Here is a 16,184-nt window from a genome sequence, read left to right as displayed (position 1 = left end):
GTCTCTCCATACCTTCCAGGCAAGCAAGAATCCTCATCAGGCTTGCATCGTCAGACCTTTGTTCTGCTGGCAGCTGCTCCTCACCAACCCTTTGTTGTGAGGAGGTGCGCTGCTCAGTGACTTGGCCCTCGGAAATGCATACATGCGAGCTGCGGCTTTCCGCCTGGCAGTTCGGCATTTCCTTCCTCACTTGCTCGAGAACCCTGTTCTCGATCGTGACCATGTGGTCACTGCAAGTGAGCTCTCTGCATATGTTTTCTAGGGCATCTAACCTCCCTAGAATCTGAGCTGTGGTGGTCTGATTGTCACCGCCTTGCACTTCGCTAACGAGTTCCCTCAGTTCCGAAATCTGGCCTGACACTTGTGTAAAATCCCTACCTAATCTTAATTCTAAGTCATTACACTGGATCTCTATCTGACTTATTCTATTGGTGTTGGAAGCTACTTGTTTGGTTAATAATTCTGAGGTCTTTGTGGTGGCATTGTGGATGGAGTCCAGTCTGGCCTGGAATTCCGTCCTTACGGCTTCAAGTTTCCTATTTACCTCCGCAGATGCCTTGGCAAATTCCCTACCCTGAGCATCAAGTTTCTGACCCTGCGCTTCAAGTTTCTGACCCTGCGCATCAAGTTTCTGACCCTGCGCATCAAGTTTCTGACCCTGCGCATCAAGTTTCTGACCCTGCGCATCAAGTTTCTGACCCTGCGCATCAAGTTTCTGACTAACATTTTCAGTGACTTTCGATTGCTCTTGGAGCATTGCTACTATGAGGTCAAGTTGGGGGTTACTACTGGTACTTGCACCACCGCTGGGTGGGAACCCACGACCTGCTGGCCGTTCCAACGACCTTGATCTGGTATTCATATTTGGGGAGTGCCGGTACTGAGTCTCATAATCTTGCGATCCGCGAGGGCGGGAGTGCGAGACAAACAAAAGACAGACAAATGACTGACGATAGATTCAGGAGTTGAATAGTCTCGTCCACGCGGCTGGTCCAGGGATACGTGCCTCCAGGTTACGTTGCCGAGTGATAGAAAGGATGAACCTAACCTACTCACCCACCTTGGGCTTCATTGAACCCACAAAAATACCTGGCTATGCAACCTGGACACACCTATCCCCGTGCAGCTCTACGCTGTCCTCCAGTGACCATTAACATGGAGGATGTCCCCAATAGACCAGCATCCATTCCGAGGAGTGATTGCTGGTTTATCATAGGGACTTTCAGCCTATTTATTCCGGAGCGAGAAGTGCGCTTCCCGGACTTACCCGCCCAAATATGAATTGATAAATCAAGATGTTGGAAAGACACATTTAATATTCTGATGTTAACATATTTAACTATACACAAGCACTGCACAAACTTATAGGTTCGTTTTTACACTTAGAACCAACAAATAGGTAACAAAAAGCATGGTACTTACATATCCTGCATGCACCTCATCACACATGGCCCTTAAAACAAACACTTTTCACTCCAACTATAACAGGGGGAATTTTCTGTGGGTTTTCACTAAAAATATAGCGGTATCTTAAGACATATGGGTATTGGCTTGCACTTGAACTATTTCAGGGAGCTATATCACGAAGGATTGGCCGAATAATCCTGGATGTCTTTGGATACAAAACATCATGGTTTCCTGAAAACTCATTGTCCTCACCATGTGGTATTAAAGATTTCCGAATTTTCATGGATATTGGTCCCATGCCCTTTAAGGCACTTTAAGTGCTGTAATTCGTCCATATTATACACTACTGCATTATTCCCAAGCATTTAGTAGCTATTTCACATGTTTTTACACACAATGGCTACTCCATTGTCCTTTCTCCACTGGCCTACACTGGCCCAAAACTTGGAGCGATGTTGACTATCCTAACTATCAACACAGAGTGAAATCAAGATGGCTTCCTCACATGTTAGAAGCTATCACAGTCTCATTGTCTGGTAGCCACGCCCATGAGGCCATCTGATTGGTTCACAGCATCTTGGGTTACTTGCCTTTATCAAGTACCTTGAGAAGCCCAATAGATGGCAGTCTAGTCAGGGCTAGTTCCACTGACTCTCACCAGATGGCTCTGGTGCTGTGAGACCGATTGTCTTTTGTCCAAAAACATCGATTTTTTGATGTTTTTGTGGTTTGTTTGCACATATAATTGTGGTTTGGAGATATTTTCAGGGAAAGCAAGTTAATTTGTGCTTGCACAAGTGTTATCCTGAAAATATCTGTATTAATAAAAAATTGCATGAAAAGCACATGTGCTCTCTGAATTCTGCTTGTCCACAAAAAGGTTGTCCTTTTGATAACCAATGAATTTTGGTCTGGGGCTTATTATTTACTTAATATTTTGATGTTTTATCATACTTTTACTAATTAGGCCTAATTTCTGTTAATCTTAACATATCTGGGAATGTCCATTCATATTAATTTTACCTGAATTGAATTGGCCTTGTACTTTGGTTGGAGTGGAGTGCTGCCTGTATGTATTGGGGATGTATACCCAACCTTTGGTTGGTTATACCTTATTCCTCTGTCCCCATCCATCTGCTCCAAATATGGAAAGAAGCAGAACCTGATCCTCACGACTAGCTCGTCCTATCCACTGTAGGTTTAACTCTTTCGCTGCGGAATTCTCTGGCACACAATATCCCTTGGCTGCGTAATTAAATTTCAAAAAATATTTTTTTTATAAACAAATATTTTTCACAATTACATTGTGTTATATATGAGAGAGAACTTACAAAATTCATTCCTTGCACTGGAAAACCATTCTGTAGTCCCTGGTGGTATGATATTTTGAAAAACTTTGAAATTTTGAAAAATTTTGAAATTTTGAAAGAAAAAATTTAGAAAGAATAATTTTAAAAAAATTACATTGCAAAATATGTTATAGAGAAATTACAAAAGTCATTCCTTGCACTGGCAAACCATTCTGTAGACCCTGATGGTATGGTATTTCTCAAAACACGTGATGACGCAGAGTGGTGGAACGGCGTGGAAAATCGTAAGTAGTATCAAGATACTGGGTGGCAAAAAGTTCAGTTTGTTCTGCTGTGTGTTCAAATACTGAACGGGGGAAATATTTGATAAAACAAGAAAATGGTGTGCTAATTACTGTACTGTCACCAAGTAACTTAGCACTTGCCTGTGTCGAACTTCCCGCACCTAGATCAATGCTGCATTGCACTCTGCTCCATGATTTTACGGACGGCGGTACAAATTCTTCATCAGACACTACACAATCACTGTCACCACTTGAAGTCTCATAAAAACTGTCGCTATTATCGTCACAATTTAATTCACCTTCTGATTCAACAGTTGAGTAACATCATTATCAGGCAAGTGTTGACGACTTGACGAAGCCATGTTGTTTACATTCGAACATGCATTTGAAACTGACATGTCAGAGCACTCAACGCTAGTATTCTAAATGGAGGCGTAATTAGCGACATCATATGGATATAAACAAAGCTACAAGTTTAAATAGTTCCAAATAGTATCAACAGATGTCTGAAGGCTACTAAAAGTGACGTACTGCGGAAATGCGACACCAGCAGCGAGTGGAAGTATGAACTCGCAATAATGCGACTTCCGCAGAGCAAGGCACCTGGCATGCTGTGCATAAATGCGACAACCGCAGCGAAAGAGTTAAGCACCTGCAACAATTTCAATCGGTAAGGTTGAAATTTCAAACATTTTCGCAGAATCTTCCACACTGTTGTCTGCTTCAATTCTCTGCTTGCACGAACCTTTGGTTTTTTGGGGCTTCTGGTGAAAGTCGCATGCACACGCTCAACTGTTTCATCACTAACTCCTGCGCCTGTTAATAATATTAATAATAATAATAATAATAATAATAATGTCGTCTTTATTGAGAGGGCGTGTTTCGGCCTCGCGGGCTGTTGATTTCCTCTTGCAAATACACCCACTTTCTTTAAAGTGTCTTGTACCACTTCCGAATTGAGTGCCCGCTTGGTGGATCTAACCCGAACTTCATCCTAAAACTTCATTGGACACAAATAACTGACTGTTGTACATGAAATTCCAGGAGACAAAATGCTCTCCTGTCTTCGTTTCCAGCCATCTTGATTTACTGTCGCCCTAGTGGCGGAATGTGTAACCAAACAGCACCTTTGCCAGACACTAAAACTTTTTGAGTTTTTCTTTCTTTTAACATAAGTTGGATGTCATTGTGAATAAATAAACGTGAGTTATTAAACTTTGAAATCTGGAAGATCATTTACAATAACCCTGTATAATTAAATGTGTTGTTTTTTTCTCTTATAGAAAGAAAGAATATTGCATGGAAAGAAGAAACAGAAGTTTATTTCCCTTTATTCCCAAGAAGGTCAAGCAAAGGATATTATTCTTTTGAAAGGTAAGTTACTGTGTGTCTTTTGTTTTGTTATTGTTCGGAGACTTCCACATCTGCTAGGAATTGATTTGCATAAGGTTTACTAGTGTGAAGGAAAATTTGAATAAATAAATGTAAATATATATGTCTTTATATTCCAAAAATGACAGAAACAGGTGAAAAATGTAAATGTGCACTGAAGCAGTGGTAGGGAGATTTCACACCAAAGAAACACGCAACATGCAACATGAGCGTTTCACACTGAAGAGAGAAGCTGCACACGACAAGCAACACTTGTTTCTTTGCTCAGTTCGCATGATACCGATGTAATTGCATTAATAAGTTTATTAGTCACCTGAAAAACAAAGAGACTTTGTTATTTGTAAATTACCTAGTAAAATTTGTGCAAGTTATTGAAACTCGGGAGAGACATGTTGTGCATGAGAAAATTGAGAAATCATATGCACTGATCTCAAACTTTATATGCTATACTTTCCAACCTGGATAAAGCGAAGATCTAAACACCAGAGAAATGGTTCTCAACCTTCGGGAAACCATATCCAGTATTTTTTTCTAAGTCATTGCCTGAATCCCAAGAATTTTCCTCGTAAATACCTTTCCAGTATTTAAGATTTTATACATGAATTAACATGAACCAATGAAATTAAATATTGATAAATAAATTCTGGCATAATCATAAAGAGTAATAATAGTTTGATTACGTGTAGGATTGTTTGACAAATATAAAAATATGGATGACGAAGCATTAATGTCATCTCCTTGTAATTAAGTGATCCTGGGTTGGATACCTGGTGGAGTCACATAGTGGCGCGGATCCCACTTAAACTGTAGGTCCAATCCTGATTAGTCTATTCGTGCATAAAATGGACTTAAAAAACTAAAGCTCACAACTCAAATATGAAATTGGGATTATGTTAGTTGTCATCCACTTTCAGCAGAACCTTTTGCAGCTCAGTATAGTTGATACGAGGGCCTGGTACCGTGTCGGTCTTAACGTGCCGGTTGAGTAACACTCCACGTTGACTGATTTATTTTGGACTAATGTGCCTCCATGTGCTGGCTTTTTCAAATAAAAGGAGTCACGTCCTAAATGCCCAAAACACATCCTCTCTACACAATGTTGAAGACAAATTACATGCGATAACTGCACCAAAGAAACTTTATAAAGCAAAAATATCGTTGTGTTTAAATCTTAAAGCATTATACAAATCGATACTTTATTACATCAACAAATTACTGCTTCAAACATGTTGTAAGGCCTCCGGTTGGGCTCTCTTCTAGAATTTAAATATAGCTCGTTGGAGTGAAGCATTCACTGTGCATACGCGAACAACAAACTGAGGCAACACAATGCACGGTAATGAGAAAACTACCCAGTCCGAGAGACATACAAGCGACACGTGCAGCTTGCCGTGACTCTTCAGTTCAAAAGGTTGCATTGATTACTGAGGGTTCACTTCCAAGCAACACATGTAGCTTGCAGCTTGTAGCATGTCGCGTGTCTCTTCAGTGGGAAATCTCTCGTAATCTGTGCTGCTATATATGTTTAGTTTTCGGTTCAGCAGTATATTTGCCATGTCAGAATCAATTTTTTCAAACTTTTTTTTATTTAAATTCACAGCATAAACCCTTAAATTTTATTTAATTTACAAATAAGGACTAAAACCGTTTCCGGTAAAAAAGGACAAAACGTGCATGCACACATGCTTTTGAATACATGTTGTTTTGAAATTCTTTGGTACTTATTTTACATGGGCCTCCCTGATGGTTTAGTGGTAATGGCATCGCCTTGTAATCAAAGTGTCCCGGGTTTGATACCTGGTGGAGGCACATGGCTCAGTGGTTCAGATCACACTTTAAACTTTAGGTCCAGTCCCGATTAACCTTTCTGTGCATAATGTGGACTGAAGGCAACAATTCAATCAAACTTCTTTTTTAAATCTTTTTACATTAAAATTCAGTTGATTTATTTTGACAGGGATATTTCTTTTGACAATTTCAGATTCAGTTACAGCTGCTGTAAATTTAATAAATTGGGCAAAATGACATAAATATTATGTCCTCACATTTACCCTTTATCTAATTCATATCTGCAATAGCACAATGTTTTACTTGTATATTAATCACTGAGAAGAAAGCAAAGATATGTAGTATCTTATAAAGTATGTAAGCCAACATCTATGCTGGAGTGGGTAGTGTAGCATGCTACAACACCAAGGGTCTCAGGTTCGATTCCCGGCCTTGGTATGGGTGTTCTTTGTGAGTGTACCATCATCAGTCATCCTTATCTTCGCAATTAGTCAAAAATGGCAGAAAAGTGAAGTAAAATAAACCAAATCGATCAGTTAATCAATATAAAGTATGTAAAGAACATATACCGCTTGTGTGTGTCTTGTTTTGCATGTGTGTTATGATTTAAGAAAAGCAGTGCATATGTTATAATCAAATATGTTGTATGTTACACCACATCACGTGTTTTCTTTTGTAATGAAATAGGGAGACACAACTGTGATTGTCAAGCAACAAAACACAAACTGATCAATAACTGCCTAACATGTGGTCGCATAGTGTGTGAGCAGGAAGGGTCTGGACCATGCTTCTTCTGTGGAAACTTGGTAGGTCTTTTTTTGTTGTTGTTGTTTTCCTTTTCTTTTTTTTCTTTTGTCAAATTTATGCTTGTGGTAAGGAGGTTTTAGTCCTCGGAGACATGTGTTAATGTTAGTTACAATAAGAGGCCGGGTCCTTTATAGTGTGATTGGTGCAAATATAGGCCAGTCAACAAAGGAGTCCAATAAGGAAAAATGTCCGGGAAAGCTGGAACAAATTTTATTACCTTCGTAAAAGTGTTCTTAACATATTAATTTTGCACCCCTCGAAAAATGGCACCCAGAATTAGTTTTTTGCAACTATCTCGCTTGAAAAGCATTTTACATCAAAATAGGTTATGACAAAAATTAATCTACATAAAATTTTGTACAAAAAATGTCCTCTGCAGTTTTCTTCTAGAATGTGCCGTTTAGATGCTAGAGAAATTTCATGTTTGCCCCATCCCATTTTGCAAGAGCGAAACTGAAGGAAACATCTTTTTACATGATAACTTAACCTCCTCATTTCCTATTAAAATAGAGGTGTACCTATTCTAACAGTGGCGAAGTGTGACAATTTTACATTGTCAACGTTAGATTTGCCATACGTCAGAGTCAATCTTTCAACGGCGGGGGGCTTCCTACATTGATGATAACAGTGTTGGTCCATGACGTGTGAAGTAGGGATGGCCAAATCTCTTTTTTTACCTACAGAGTACATGATCGTAAAATGAGGAAGATGAAACTTTATTCATAAATTCTACTCAAAAAAATGGAGCATTGTTAAACCTCGCTCTCCAAAATTTGTATTGCCTCCGAAATCCGGGTAGTAAAATGTCTGAATCTAGATTTTTAAATTTTCCGGAATCCTGATATTTTTGGCCGTCCTTAGTGTGAAGGTAAGGTGTGCTAGGAAAAAGGTTCTGTCTGAGTATGTATGTCTGTCAACTCGAGAACAAAAATCTTGATCAGTCTTGTCATTTGTAAGCATAGTAAACACAAAACAACAGGAAGTACTTCATGTTTTGTGAAGCAGAAAAGGGTTTTTTTTTTTTCAAAATTAATATCTGAACCGCAGGATCAAAAAAATAAAGAAAGGAGCAATGTTATGGAAGTAAATCCAATGGATCCAGAACTGCTTTTTTTTTTTTCAGTTCTTTCCAGCACTAACCGTGGCTAAATTTATGCTTTTGCTTTCTTATATTTTTTTCTAAGCACCATTACTTTCATGTATTCTGTGTAAAACAAGAGCGTTGCATGCTTTACAGTGTTGGAAATAGCATATACTCTGAGAATTTTCATCTTGATGATGTCACAGAAACTCTGCCATGGTTGTAAACATGGGAGCCGAAAAAAGGTTTCTAAAGCGGCAAGCGACACAGGCCACTTAAGTCTAAAGAAAAACATTCAATGTGCATGCACGAAGAAAGGTGAGGGCCTCCCTGAGGACGGAGTGGTAATGTCGTTGCCTTGTAATCGAGGGGTCCTGGGTTCGATACCCGATGGAGACACATAGTGATTCGGATCCCACTTTATACTGTAGGTCCAGTCCAGATTAGCCTTACTGTGAATAAAGTAGATTTAACTCAGCAGACAAGGCGACATGATGCACGGTTTTAAAATGGCCTATTTAGAGCGGCACACATTGACACGTCGAGCTTGTCGCTTTGTCTGAAAGTTCCCTTCATCTTCTAGAACACTCAGATTTTGAGCCACGCCATTGCAGTTTTCACAGATCATTGAACAGTCTGGAGAAGCTCTGGAGGTGCATCTTCTTTGTCTGTTGTGATAAGTTGGGTAAGTTAACCATATTGCATTGGAGGCAGAACTTTTCCATCCATTCTGTACTTGGTGATTTGTTCAAAAGGACCGACCTCTGCAACTTTTCAAGGATCAGCAGCAGCATCTTTAAACACGGAAGCAGCTCCTTATATTTCCTTTCTTGTTTCCTAAAATCTTAACAAACTTTAGTTTTCCGTATGTAAAAAACACTGAAGCAGTATCAGCTCGTTGAACTCAATATGAACAGTAAGTTCTCAGTGTATTTCATGGAGCTAGTCATGTACACTTTGTTTCTATGCCCCCTTTTCCTTGCTTTAAGAAGTAGATATATGTTTGATTTGGACTCGACTAAGGCAGTGAGGATAAAGAAAAGTCAACATCTTCACCTACAATTTTCAGATTGACTCACAGAGGATGCTCCACTACCAGTGTTGATGATGTGCGTTCATCTTCGTCAGCATTGTGATGAGCCTGCCCTTGTTCCTCTCATTTCAAACGTGCTTTGACTTGTTGCAGGCATGGTTTCTTCAAATATGAAATCTCTAGATGAGAATATTGGTCGATGAGCACGTTCAGCAGCGTTGGTATTTTTTTCTGTCACATTCGCATGGTATCCATCAAAGAAGATTGTCATTTCTCTTGCAGTGTTTCTTTTCATATTTAATGCACCTATCTAAAATGGTATCAAATATTTCTCACTGTTGGCAGACAACTCTGTGAATCAAGAATTCTCCATCAGTGATGTAAATAGCATCTCCAACTTCTTTATTGTCCGAGAGTTGTAACAAAGGATCATAAAGAGAGGACTTCTTGGTTCTCCGCACCTCTGCCCCATCACTGAAAATGGATAGGAGACTACTTCATTATTCCTTGTTACTCCTGAATTATTGACTTAATACCATAAAAATCAGGGAATGGTGATTTAGATGAAAATCACTGACCAAGGAACTGGAAGTCTTGCTTATCGATTGATATACAATGCTTGCGTGCATCGGCATGCTGCTTTTCTATTTTATCCGTAAACTAGTAGACATGCCAATAATCCACTTAGCACTGAGTTAGTCACTCCTCTGCCATTCCCCACAACTCATGGAGCGCATCATGATCTGTTCAGTCATCATATCTGGCCAGATCCCAGACCATAACTTTTTCATAGTTTTTATTGTGAAATAACCTTTTTGGACAAAGTCAACATATTTAATTGGGATTATTTTCTCCTTGAGACCAAGCGTGCCCTACACATAGGTGACGCTAAATATTTCCTGTCAACTATCCATAAATGGAATTTTGTAAGAAATAACATAATGCAATAATTCCAGTTTCATAGAAGGGAAATGCTACAAAACATCTGCAAAGGAGGTTTCCCTGAGTTTCGCTCTTGCAAAATGAGGTGGGGAAAATAGGTGAAATTTCTCTATCCTCCAGCACCTAAATGGAACATCCTAGAAGGAAAATGCACAGAACATTTTTTGTAGAGAATTTTATGTAGATTAATTTTTGTCAATAACCTATTTTGCTGAAAAATGCTTTTCAAGCGAGATATTTGCAAAAGACTGATTTCGGGTGCCATTTTTCAAAGATAGCGGCCAAAGCCAGGCTGGTAAAGGAGTGCAAAATTAGTATATTGTTAAGAACACTTTTACGGAGATAATAAAAATTTTTCCAGCTTTCCAAGTTTTGTTTCCTTATTGGACCCCAAAAGCATCCCTTGTTGACTGGTCTAATAGGTAAGTGCTGACACACTCAGAAATTTTCAATTCTTTAAAAAAAATTATGTTTACGTAGCACATAGGCATCAGAGAGGAGGGGTTGTTGAATACCTCCCCCCCCCCCCTGGAAATTAGTATCATTCATTTCAACGTACTAATATCAAAAACTTCTTATTTTTCCAATGACTAACAGAAATAAAGTTCATTGAGTAAAAGTGTGCTTAGGTCAAAAGAATTGAGTGTAAAATGTAGGAACCAGATCAACATTACATTGTTTTTCATATTCTACAATTTAATCCAAATAATTAATGGTTCTATGAGTTTTCAATAGACCAAAGATGAGATTTTTGTGTTCTGAGGGTTCACACAACATAAACTGCATATCTAAAAAAAATTCCGGACTATTATGGTTTTTTTCTTGAACAAGATATGTAAAAGTCAGTAACAAAATGGAATAAATAATCTTTTCAGTACACTAATTGTGTGAAATATAAAATAAGTAATGAAAACAGTTGTGCTAAATATTTTCTTGTCTGGTGTATTGAGTATAAAAGTCTCCTCAAGGATGTAATAATAATAATAATAATACATTTGAAATAAAATGGGTTCATTTTTAGTTTATAGTGGTTGTTATTGAATAATAATAATAATAACTTGTAATTTCTTCTATTCAAGTCTTACCAATGCCATAATGCTTGCTACTCCCCCTTCAAAAATTTCTGGCAATGCTTATGATCTATCACATTATTTTCATAGTTATGAACAAATTTTGAACATTTGAATAATGAAAGTTTCCACACATTTCACATACTGTCTTTACATGTGTAACAAAATGAAATATTTCTACAGGTCACTATAAGAAGAATATTCAGTTTTTTTTAATTGTCTTATGCATGTAACTATACAGACAATCTGCAAATACTTAAGATAAATTTTTATTGTAAAAACTAAGGGATTGTCTTTAGTCATTTTTTGTATTTCACTAACTTACATTCTCTTTTATTGTCAGTGGTAATTTATCTTGCAGGTATGCACACGAGAAGAAAGAGAGATGTTAAACTCAGGTTCCAAGCAGTCAGCACAGCTACGCCAGAAGTTAATGGACCAAGAGTGTGGAAAAGGATGGGAAGCAGCTCTCAAACAGAGAAATAGGTTGCTTGAATATGACCGAACAAGGTTAGACATTTTTGGTGATTTTGCAACAACTGGTTTGTCGTATGGGTCTCCACTTTTGAAACTGAGTTAAAAGTGCAGGGTCAAACCTGGATCTGACTTACCATTGCTGAAGTACCCCTAGCTTGAACTCATTTGCTAAAGTGACAAAGGTACCTTTGAAACATACTGTAGCTCAGATAATGTTTCCGAGATTCATGTTTGTTTTGTTACATGAGATTGAAAGTGTATCATGAGTGATATGGTTGCAGTCTTTTGTGTGTTCCTTCAGAAATTTCTTCTTCATCGTCACAGAGCAAAAAGTAACAGATAGCAATTCATAATAAGAAAAACAAACAATTCTGAAGGCAGGCCCCTAAGATTATCACCATCATCTTTGAAATATGACACAGTCTTGTATTTCGTTTAGTGTTCTTTCAAATCAGTTTTCTTGACAGCTGAGAGAACCCCTTTCATCGAATTTGTGTTTTAAATGTGTCTTTAAGGGATTTTGATATTTAACCATACTTCTGTCAGAGTGCATATTAATATAGCATTAGAGTCTGGTTTGATTCCAGGCCAACCTCCCTGGCAGAGTGGTTGGGCCTGCGCTATGATGTCCGGTGTCCTGGGATAAAACTCCAGCATGGGTGTTCTTTGTGATCGTTCCTTCAACAGTATCATCACTCATCCTTATCGTTGTCATTATCCAAAAGTGGCAGAAAACAAAGTAAAATAAAGCAGATCAGTCAATTGGCTTGATTCCTAGTCATCAAGGAGAACGAGCACATTGCAGTGTGATTGGTTAGACACCCACAGGTCTACTATGAAATGTAGACGGAGATCACTCAGCAGCTCGGTGGTAAAATAGTGGTGAAATATAACAGAGACCTTGGTGCTAGCAATGGTTGGGGCTGCAATATGCAAATGGTTTCTCCGACAGAACATATATGCAATAAGGAGTCTCAACATCTGTAAAAAAATAACCAGATGTTATTTACAAACACATTGTTTTTCATATGTATTACTAAGTTTAGATAACATAATATGAGATCGAGCAGAATGCTACAGACTTCACATTTGGTACATTAAATTAGCGCATTAAAATTCTCTAGACAAAAGTCTCTTGGTTAAGGCTGTGCCAATACCAATACTTGCCAACACATTTACGGTGTTTTCATCTCTCATGGAGTCTGCAAAAATGCCACTTGACAGTCTATCCTAGAAATTATGCAAAACTTGAAGGTTTATTTTACACCAGCATTGCAGGGATAATGTGTGTTTTTTTTTTTGTTTACATACCTAGTATTATAATATTTTGATGTAATTCTGTTTGGAATCAAAACTCTTGGTAAATTGATGCATATAATTGAAGCGGAATACTTGTACACTAATATTTATCAATATTTTGAACAACTTTTGTTTCACTATCCAAGCATTGGTATGGAGCAGTTCATAGTGCTATCGGATCAGCACTACTATTGACACACATCATTAATCTCTTTTGTTCTCTTTTTATGAACAAGTTGGCTCTATTTTCAGATGTTTGGGAAAATTAGTATAAAAGATAAACTACAAAAACTGCGTGAGCAATTTTTTTCTCGTTTTATTTCTTTTCTTTCACAACAAGGCTACTCCTCTTGCATCTACGTCAATCTACCTTTTTTTGAAAAAGTACATTATATGAAAGTAAAACTTGAAGTGTTGTAACAATGAGAAACAACTTTACTTGTTCCTCTGCAGTGAAAAACGCACCCAGGTGATAGATGATGAAAGTGACTACTTTCAGTCAAACTCTGTCTGGCTTTCCAAAGAAGAGAGGGAGAAGATTCAGAAGAGGGAAGAGGAATTACGAGAGAGGCGCCATGCATCTAGATTAAATACAAAAGTGACATTTGATTTTGCAGGTAAAACCAAATTTACGTTAACATTTTCTTTTCTATACACATTTACTCATTTGTTTTTCTCTTTTAGGCCAGCCTCACAACAGATCCGACAGGACACAACGTGACGAGTCATTTTTGTTGTAAACCATCGCACGGAAGGTTTAAGATTAGTCTCTTATGGGCAGCTGCCCATCGCATAAGACATTTCACTTGAGTCACTTTGCAACGGTTTGCAACAAAACACTCAGATCTCCAATTACAGACCGGAAACGGGAGCAAAAACAAATCCTATTTGAATAGTCCCTGCAGCCACCACAATAAACATCACCTCAGTGCAAGGGCAGTAGCAGTAGTACATATATTCAATTCAAAACATATAATTTGATATGTTTATTCTGCATACACATCGTTTCTGATGCATTGTTACCTGCTTCCCAAAGTATGAAAGACAGATCTATACCTATTGCGTACATGGACAAAATCTTCAATCAGATTTTAGCTAACAAGGAAATGACTTGTCGTGTTGTGTTCCATCCTGTGTGCAGCTGGCCTTAAACTTCACATGATTGTAAACTTCAACTACAAGGCAACACTTAAATGTCATACTATTTGTTTTATGGTTAGGACAAATTTAGTATAAAATTAATCACTGTAGCCTGAAAAGCTTCTTCTCTCTGAAGGATATCATGCTCAACATGATGCTCTTTGTCAGTTTACTTGCACTTTGAATAAAGTCACTATGACATATTCAGCCTTTTGAGGTATATGAACAGTAGAAGTGTGAGGTTGCTTTTCTTTGAACACTAAATATTTGTTTCAAATTGCTTTATCTGTTTTTCAGGACCCCTTTCATGCACAGAAGTGACTTCTCTGTATCTTTTCCACATTTGTATGAAAGCCCTTCATGTCAACACTACGAATTTTACCATAAATGCTGTGACAAGGTTTTGACTAAAATAAAGGAAGATTTTTCAAGACAGTGCAATATTCCATGGATATGTGTTACTTGGGTAGCCTATATTGTGTACACAAAGCACTAATCATTTTTCAAATCGACCACGTTTGGCCTCGCACATGCCCTAAGTCTCTGTGGCCAATTGCATTACATACTGCATTGAGAGGGAAATCTGCCACTGCTTTCACAAGAGAGTGATTCAGACTGGCAATACTGGTATGTCTCTTCTTGCAAGGCATGTCTTGAAGCACAGTTCACAATTTATAGTGTAGAGGGGATAAGGTGTGGACTGCCAGATGGGCAATCTGGGGTAGAAATGAAGTCTGGCACATTCGTCTCAAGTCACTGCTGGGTTGTTCGAGCCTTATGAGCTGGTGTAGAATCCTGCTGAAAGCTCCACTCCTGACCATGAAAGAGTGTTACTGACATCCTTGACCATTGTTTCCAGGATTATCTCCTGGTACACATCCCCCATCACACTATGAGGGATGAAAGATATGTGCCCCTCTGGACACTTGGATCCTTCATACTAGGTTCTCATGAACTTATGGTAAACACCCTGTCTTTTTGCGAACTAAAGAACTCCTCAACAGTTAACATTTTTTACATCAATGAACAGAATTTTTCTGTGTGATGCTAGTAGGCACTTGGTTTTTATTGCCCTCTGACCCTTTAACTCAGCTGTGAGAAAGGGACATGTACAGTCCTAGGTCGCTTCATAACACACCAGACATAAAAATTTTCGAAATGATCAGTTCACGAGTCATCACTGATTGTTTCTGTACAGGATTTCCATTCAGTCAGGCTGCCTCTGATTTCACCAGTTGTATACAATCCTTATGGCTGTCCCTGCCTGGGCCCATCATTCACGGTTCCAGTGTCAATGAAACCCTGGATAGTACAATACACATGAGATTTGAAGGTTCTGGAGGGTCTTCAAAATTTTGCCTGCTGACTTCCCTTCCTTGTGGAGTGGTACTCTTATAACAGCAGCATAGTTTTTGTAATCATCCCATTCCATCATGGAAGCTAAACACACACATACTATCATTTCTGTACCTCATCTAGCAATAACTCACATGTTCATTCTTGCTGGGGGCAGTTGTTGATTTTAAACACCAGGTTAGGGGTCACCTTCCAGAGTTGTGACAATATTTTTGGTAAGACTGGGTATAGTCTCCATTTACTGCCATCTCACAAACCAGCATGAGTGTGTTATCAACTCCACTCAGTTTGTCGGGAAATTTTGATGAAGTACAATATTTGCTCACCCATTTGCAGTGCTGATAGTCCAGGATTATAATTGTGGTGAGATTTTTTAATGGTATGACATTTTGCATACCACCAAAACTATGTGCCAAATTGTATTACTGCAAAATGTGCCAACATTAAGTTTTAAAAAAAATATAAGTGAAAAGTATTTTTAATTTTGTCTTTACTTCCTTTATTAATATTACAAAATTATTGTTATTCATTAAGTAAGACAAACACTTTAGAAAATCTACTGATAATGTAAAGCACAACACTGTTCCTGCTAATATGTAGTAATACTGTTTCTATGTCTCAAAATTTACCTATTATAATTAATTCATAACTACCGTGACCAAGTACATTGAACAGTCGATGCATGATCTTGCCACAAAGGTTTCATCTTGAGTCCTTATTGTTGATGTTAGCTAAGAGGCAGAAAAGTTGCAAAATAAAGGAAATTGATAAAAATAAAAATGTTTATTAATTGGCAAA

The 16,184-nt window shown here is 38.1% G+C and overlaps 1 protein-coding gene across 2 annotated transcripts in view; it reads left to right on the top strand.

Moving 5' to 3' along the window:
• LOC145995140 (activating signal cointegrator 1) overlaps positions 1–16,184 on the top strand; it is a 47,635-nt gene that overhangs the window by 20,554 nt on the left and 10,897 nt on the right. For both annotated transcript variants that reach the window (XM_083131682.1, XM_083131683.1), the window contains exons 4-7: positions 4,285–4,375; positions 6,869–6,987; positions 11,476–11,624; positions 13,344–13,507. In XM_083131682.1, the coding sequence (XP_082987808.1) occupies positions 4,285–4,375; positions 6,869–6,987; positions 11,476–11,624; positions 13,344–13,507 (523 nt within the window). The remainder of the gene's footprint in view (positions 1–4,284; positions 4,376–6,868; positions 6,988–11,475; positions 11,625–13,343; positions 13,508–16,184) is intronic.

This window comes from Lepisma saccharinum, chromosome 11 (assembly GCF_977018435.1).
Source record: "Lepisma saccharinum chromosome 11, izLepSacc3.1, whole genome shotgun sequence".
In the NCBI taxonomy this organism is placed as follows: Eukaryota; Metazoa; Arthropoda; class Insecta; order Zygentoma; family Lepismatidae; genus Lepisma; species Lepisma saccharinum.
Note: the sequence above shows the minus strand (reverse complement) of the source record. Positions and strands in the feature narration are given on the sequence as shown.